Source organism: Aegilops tauschii, chromosome 1 (genome assembly GCF_002575655.3).
Source record: "Aegilops tauschii subsp. strangulata cultivar AL8/78 chromosome 1, Aet v6.0, whole genome shotgun sequence".
Lineage (NCBI taxonomy): Eukaryota > Viridiplantae > Streptophyta > Magnoliopsida > Poales > Poaceae > Aegilops > Aegilops tauschii.
In genome coordinates this window covers 218982987-218986766 of record NC_053035.3, presented here as the reverse complement: position 1 = coordinate 218986766, position 3780 = coordinate 218982987, and the positions used below count along the sequence as shown (strand labels likewise).

Below are 3780 nucleotides of genomic sequence, written 5' to 3'. Positions count from 1 at the left end.
ATATGTTTTATTATGCTATTTTGTATCAGTTTTTGGGACTAACCTATTAACTCAGTGCCCAGTGCCAGTTGTTTTTTTTCGCGAATACACCGCGGTTGGCGCGTATCATTTCATTGATAGGGGAAAGAACATATAGAGTGGTGTCATGGTCGCGTACACAAGAAGGCGCGCTCATGACACAAAATGAGCATAGAATGGGGATGCTCGGCCCCTAACAAGATCACTAGCCTGCGGGGATGATAGCACTAAGTCCTTTCGCTCCGGCATGGGCCCAGGAGCGGGCGTCATCTTGGATCGCGGCTAGGAGGGAGGCAGTAGAGGGTGTGGCCTTGTCGAAGATGATGGCGTTGCGATGGCGCCAGATTGACCAAGCCGTGAGAAGGGCAATGGTGGAGAGCCCTTGCCGCTGGCCCTGAGGTAGCTGAAGCATGGCCATGCTAAGCCAATCGAAGAATCCGAGCGATCCATCTGGCACGGTAACCGTGGGACAACACCAGGATAGGATGCCGTGCCATATGATACGGGTGAAGACGCAGTCGATGAGGAGGTGGTGTAGCGTCTCGGCTTGCTGTGAGCAGAAGACACACGCCAGCTCATGCTGCAAGCCACGGCGGGCCAGCCGATCGGCCGTCCAACATCGGTTAACGGATGCGAGGTACGCGAAGAATTTGACCGAAAGAGGAGCACCCGACTTCCAAACAAGACGCCAGTGCTCGGAGGATGTGGATCCAGTGAAGAGCGCGTTGTAGCAAGAGGATGCGGTGTAAACTCCGCTTTCCGTCCACTTCCAGTGGATGGTGTCGGGCACCATAGTGAGGTCGATTGCCTGCAGCATAAGCCAGACGTCCAAGTATTCGAGCGCGGCCGCGGGGCTGAGATGGCCCTAAATGTCCTGGATCCATGTGCGGTCATGGAGAGCCGCAGCCACACTCCACGGTCGTCGGCGCCGGTTGGGTACTAGGGCGACGAGGTTCGGGGCGATGTCTTGAAGTGCACGGCTGGAGAGCCATTTGTCCGTCCAGAAGCGGCAGGAGTTGCCGTTGCCCAAAGTCCAGGTCGTCGAGGCCTGGAAGAATTGCATGGCCTCGGGGTCCGAGGGCGGCTGCAAAGGAGACCAAGGCCGAGAGCTATCCGAAGCATGGAGCCAAAGCCATCTGACACGGAGAGAGATGCCGGTGCGATGTAAGTCGCGAATGCCAAGGCCGCCGAGCTCTATGGGGCGGCAGACTCTCGCCCAGCTCACAAGGCAGCAACCAGCCCGAGCATCCTTGCGTCCATGCCATAAGAAATCACGAATGATCCGGTTGGCTTTCTTTAGAATGGGGGGGGGACAGCGCCATAGCCAATAGAATGTGCACGGGCATCACCGTCAGCACTTGCCTGACCAGAGCGAGTCGCTCGCCGCGCGAGAGAAGTGCTGCCTTCCAAGTTGCTAGCTTGCGCAATAGCTTGTCGAGGAGTGGCTGGAGGTGGGAGGCCGGCACCTTGCGCAGGGAGAGGGGGAGGCCTAGGTATTGTATGGGGAAGGCCGCCACCGGGCAGGCAAGGGAAGCACCAATGGCGTCAGAAGCCTCGGAAGTGCACCGGATCGGTGCCGCAAGGCACTTGGCGAAGTTCGTGTGAAGGCCCGAGGCAGTCCCAAAGAAGTCGAGCAGGCCGCTGACAGTTGCGAGCTCTTGGGGGTCGGAGTGGCAAAAAATAACCACATCATCCGCGAAGAGGGAGACGCTGGAAGCAGCCTGACGCGTCGTGAGCCGCCTGATAATGCCCTTGGCAACCGCGCATTGGAGTAGACAGTTTGGGCATCGATGACGAGAGTTAATAGCATGGGCGAAGCTGGGTCGCCCTGACGAAGGCCCTGGTGGTGGGGAATGAGGGGGCCCGGGGTGCCATTAATCATCATGCGCATGGAGGCGGTAGAGATGAGAATGGAAACCCATTCGCGCCATCTCGGCCCAAAGCCAAGGTGCTCAAGGACCTGGATAAGGAAAGGCCAGGAGACAGAATCGAAGGCCCGAGCTATGTCCAACTTGAGGAGAACCCGAGGGAGACGCAATTGGTGAAGCTGCCTGGCCGTTTGCTGGACAAGGATGAAATTGTCATGCACGCTCCTGCCCACGATGAATGCACTTTGGTTGGAGGAGACCATCTCGGCGAGACGGGGGGCCAGTCTCAAGGAGAGAACCTTGGCGAAGAGTTTTGCAACGATGTGGGTGAGACTAATCGGACGATAATCAAACAAGTAGGCCGCGTCCACTTTCTTGGGGATCAAGGTGATGAGGGCCTCGTTGAGCCGCTGGAAAGCGCTCCCATTTAGCGCATAAAGCTTGTCGAAGACGGCGCAGAGATCGTTCTTTATGATATCCCAGCAAGATCACAAGAATTCCGCCGTGAATCCATCGGGGCCGGGCGATTTGCCGAAGGGCAGCCTTTTGATCGCATCCCAAATCTCGTCGGAAGTGAATGGGGCCTCGAGCTCGGACCGGTCAAAGGAGGGTGGCCAATGGCTGCGAGGTCGATCGTGAGGCCGCGATCCGCCTGGGGCCCGAGAATGGTCGAGAAGTCGTCGAAGGCAGCGCGGGCGAGGTCGGCCTCCCCGGAAACTCGCATTCCATCCACAGAGAGGTCAAAGATTCTATTCTTGCGAGCACGATGAGCTGCATAGATCTTTGAGAAGGCGGAAGCAGCCTCGCCCTGTTTGAGCCAGCGGAGTCTGACGCGTTGGCGCGCAATGGAGCGTTCAAGAGACGCAAGCCCGAGATACTTACGCTTGAGCTCATGTCGGAGCCAAGCTTCAGCGGGAGTGAGGGGCCGGAGGTCCTGGGCTGCGTCAAACCTCGAAATAAGCTCACGGGCGACGCCAAGTTGGGTGGCGATGCTGTTGGTAACACGCGAGCTCCATCTTCGTAAGCTTCGGGCCGTGATTTTTAGTCGCGCAAAGAATCGCCGGAATGGATCCGGGTCGGGGGCCTCCGAGTTCCAAGCATCCAACACTGTCTGGTGAAATCCGTCGAGGGTAGGCCAAAACTTTTGGAAATGAAAGTGCCTGCCGCCAGTAGAGCGGGGGACGCAGTCAATGAGCAGTGGGCAATGATCAGATGCTGCAGAAGAAAGGCAACGAAGCAGGCAGTGGGGGGCGCGCCGTCTCCCAGGACAGGGTGCAGAGTACGCGGTCATTCCGAACCAAAGTGGCGTTAGTTTGCTCACTGGACCAGGTGTATCGCCGGCCGTGCACGTAAATATCGTATAGCCCATGATCAGAGATGAAGCAACAGAAGCGGTTTATCGTGCGATGGGATATACGGTCGTTGTTCTTTACGGTTGCAATTTTGTTTTTGGCTTTTCAGAAAATCAATACCAAACTAAGTCCAAACACGATAAAACTTTACGGTGATTTTTTGGACCCGAAGGGACACTAGAACATTTGGGAGGAGGCCATAAGATATATAGGGGAGCGACGAGCTCACCCGGCGCGTCCCGGGCGGAGGGGGTACCTCCTGATCTCATGGGTCCCATGCAGCTCCGTTTGACCTAATTCCAAGTCTATAAATTCCTAAATATTCGCAAACCATTAGAGAGCCACCCGAAACACTTTTTCCGCCACCGCAAACTTATATTCTTCCATGATCTCATTTGGAGGCCTTTTCTAGTGCTCTGTCGGAGGGGGAATTGATCACAAAGGGAATCTACATCATCTTTGTTGCACCTCCAATGATGTGTGAGTAGTTTACCACAGACCTATGGGTCCATAGCTAGTAGCTAGATGGCCTCTTCTTTCTC

The 3780-nt window shown here is 56.1% G+C and overlaps 1 protein-coding gene across 1 annotated transcript; it reads right to left on the bottom strand.

Annotated features, from left to right (window-relative positions):
• Window positions 1-223: 223 nt before the first annotated feature.
• On the bottom strand, window positions 224-3177 carry LOC141028048 (uncharacterized). The gene is made up of 5 exons (XM_073505874.1): window positions 2419-3177; window positions 1979-2353; window positions 1386-1769; window positions 959-1102; window positions 224-883 (listed from the first exon to the last, which is right to left on the bottom strand). Exons 1-5 carry the CDS (start codon window positions 3175-3177, stop codon window positions 224-226), a joined length of 2322 nt encoding a protein of 773 aa, XP_073361975.1.
• Between the last annotated feature and the right edge of the window lie 603 nt (window positions 3178-3780).